Source organism: Priapulus caudatus, unplaced genomic scaffold (genome assembly GCF_000485595.1).
Source record: "Priapulus caudatus unplaced genomic scaffold, Priapulus_caudatus-5.0.1 Scaffold852, whole genome shotgun sequence".
Taxonomy (NCBI): domain Eukaryota; kingdom Metazoa; phylum Priapulida; class Priapulimorpha; order Priapulimorphida; family Priapulidae; genus Priapulus; species Priapulus caudatus.
The window spans coordinates 45,460-48,550 of NW_014577913.1; the positions used below are offsets into that span (position 1 = coordinate 45,460).

A 3,091-nucleotide genomic window follows, 5' to 3' on the forward strand; every position below is an offset into this window, starting at 1 on the left:
TAGTGGTAGTAGCAGTGGTAGTGGTAGCAGTAATGGTAGTGGTAGCAGCAGTGGTAGTGGTAGCAGTAGTGGTAGTGATAGTAGCAGTAATAGTGGTAGTAGCAGTGGTAGTGGTAGCAGTAATGGTAGTGGTAGCAGCAGTGGTAGTGATAGCAGTAGTGGTAGTGATAGTAGCAGTAATAGTGGTAGTAGCAGTGGTAGTGGTAGTAGCAGTGATAGTGGTAGTGGTAGTGGTAGTAGTAGTGATAGCGGTAATGGTAGCAGCAGTGATAGCGGTAGTTGTAGTAGCAGTGGCAGTGGTAGTAGCAGTGGTAGTGGTAGCGGTAGTGACAGTAGCAGTGGTAGTGGTAGTAGTAGTGGTAGTAGCAGTGGTAGTGGTAGTGGTAGCAGTGGTAGTGGTAGTAGCAGTGGTAGCAGTAGTAGTAGTGGTAGTGGTAGTAGCAGTGATAGCGGTAGTGGTACAGTCCCCTCCCTACGCTGCGCAAACCTGGCGCGCCCGCCCCGTTTGGGGAAATTCCCTCCATGTTTCAATCGTTGCGCCCCGTTCAAATTACCTCCGCCCCAATTAAATTCCACCAAAATAAAAGTTTGACAGCGCGGGAATCGATCGTCAAGAACTCCCATTCGACCAGGCCCCAGGACGCGTGTATTTTTACTGTACCACTAATGCGTAAACGTCCAACACTACGCATGCACTGCAGACCACACACAAGTACAAACAGTCGCCCTGTCCCAAACCCTAACACTTACTGTAAACCGACTCGGCTATCTTATATACAAGTACCCCAAATACCGTCTATGGTGTGGTGGCGATTTTACGCATTACGGTAAAAAAACGCCCCCCGAACCCCCGTAGTTTTTCCTTTCCCCCCCTCTCCCCTCCCCCTGTTTCAATTTCATTCTGGGGAGAACCCTGTGGTAGTAGCAGTGGTAGCGGTAGTGGTAGTAGCAGTGGTAGTGGTAGTGGTAGTAGTAGTGGTAGTTAGGTTGTAGCAGTAGTAGTGGTTGCGGTAGTGGCAGTAGCAGTGGTAGCGGTAGTAGTAGTGGTAGTAGCAGTAATAGCGGTAGTGGTAGTAGCAGTGGTGGTGGTGGTGGTAGTGGTGGTGGTGGTGACAGTGGTGGTAGTGGTGGTAGTGATGGTGACAGTGGTGGTGGTGGTGGTGGTGACGGTGGTGGAGACAGTGGTGATGGTGGTGACGGTGGTGGTGGCGGCAGGGGTATTAATGATGGTGCAGTATTGTAATGGGTTTATTCATTTCACTTTTATTATAACTTGTTATTCAGTCATTGAAATATTTCTGCATCACCACTTACAATTGTTCTTTATAAGCACTCATAGTACATTTATGATATGTTGGGTCACTGACTGATTGTTTTGTTGTTTTGACGCGCAGTGTTCTGAGGTGACTAGCATCACAACACTCGCCGTTCTACCTGGCTCCTGTCAACCACCGAAGCTGCAGGGCAAACCGAAAGCCACGTCAATGCATCTCAAGTGGAGTAAGTCCCATTCCTCCAGCGGCTGATCATATGGCTCCTCTTAGCTTACTTACTACCAAAGAACGATTTCTATCTGTTAATCTTCATGGTTTTATTGTTATGACAGGAAATCTCTGTTTTAACTCGGGGAAGTTTACATGAAAGTATTATTACTCACATGTCTGTGAAAGTTGTGTCATTTGTAGACATCTCCTTACTGTGATATGTGAGGATGCGATATACCTGCATGACTGCATGACCAGCTTACATATATATGTTAGTATAAAACGTGAATGTAACGCAATTTATATGTTTTATTAGCTCATCTGACATAGTCAGATGCAGCTTGTAGAATCGCATGATCGTCCGTCCGTGCGTGCGTGCGTGCGTCCGTCAACAGTTGGGCACAAATCTTAACCGCTCGACGTACGGTCATGATATTCGGGACGTTGGGGGGGATCGTCAAAACGAGTTGGGATGTCGAAGCTGGGGGGGTCAAAGGTCAAAGGTCAAGAGGTGTAAAAGAAGGGAACATTCCCTACTTAACTTTAGGTATAGGGAGGAAATGCAGAATTGCGGCACAAATCTAAACGGCTCGACCTAGGCTCGTGATAGTCGGTGTATAGCATCATGGTAGGAAAAGCCATCACTGTGCCGAAATTGGAGGTCACAGGTCAAAGGTCAAGGGGGCACAGGGCAGATTTTAGACATTTTCTGAGGACATGGTTTGACGGAGCGATTGGGAAACTTTTTAGTTTCAGCGGTGACCTAGCATTTTTATGGCTTTATTGAAAGGACCATGAAATGTACTTTCTGCTGACATGAAGGATACTGACATAATCTTCACATGATGATACATGACTGAACTAAACATGGATTTGTTGACTGTTAACAAAGGACTGAACTGCTTTTGCTATTGTGGATGTGACGCTACAGTTGCACAGTTCAATTGCAAAGGCAAATGTTTGTTGAACAACGTTTACGCTCCTTAAATCATATTATTTTCTAGAGCAGTTTGTATTAGCACCCTGAGTAGCACCCTGTAATATCACACTGTAATGAACCCTGAATGCTCGCGTGTGTAGGCAAAAACATGGGGACAGCAGGGAATAATTTTCCCGGTATCGCATCGCAATTCGCGATGTATTTTCAGCCATTTGCTACGCATATTTTTTTATGAATCGCAGTTGTGCGATGCAGCCCATGCGAGATGTAAACGGAAACATACATGTTTACAATTTACTTTTATTCTCGGGCTGCTTTGCCCCGTCTCTGAAATGCCACGTTACGCCGATTTTATTGACTTGTTAACACCAAGGCCAACGTGACTTTTAAACAATCCTGCACTCCCCCCCCCCTCCCCGTACATCAATCAATATGCCGCCCCATGCAGGCACGTATACACAGCCACGCTGTGCTGGCGCTGCACGCTCTCGCGGGCTGCTTTCTTCGGCGACCTTTGATAATATAAAGTGAGGATGTCGTGGTCGAGGAGTCGGATAGCCGTCCTTCACAATTGCTAGAACTGTATCAATGTTTGGATATATAACGTAAGGAACCAACATTTGATTAAAGTTTTAGACACTTATTTTTACTCGCCAAAATGGGCGAG

General features: G+C 46.2%; 1 protein-coding gene across 3 annotated transcripts in view; it reads left to right on the top strand.

Moving 5' to 3' along the window:
- The window catches only part of LOC106813992 (fibronectin type-III domain-containing protein 3A-like), a 39,013-nt gene that overhangs the window by 22,180 nt on the left and 13,742 nt on the right, over positions 1–3,091 (top strand). For all 3 annotated transcript variants that reach the window (XR_001394535.1, XM_014818246.1, XM_014818248.1), the window contains exon 13: positions 1,395–1,500. Coding sequence is in view for 2 of the 3 variants with exons in the window: in XM_014818246.1 (XP_014673732.1) it covers positions 1,395–1,500 (106 nt within the window). In the remaining variant the exon portion in view is untranslated. The remainder of the gene's footprint in view (positions 1–1,394; positions 1,501–3,091) is intronic.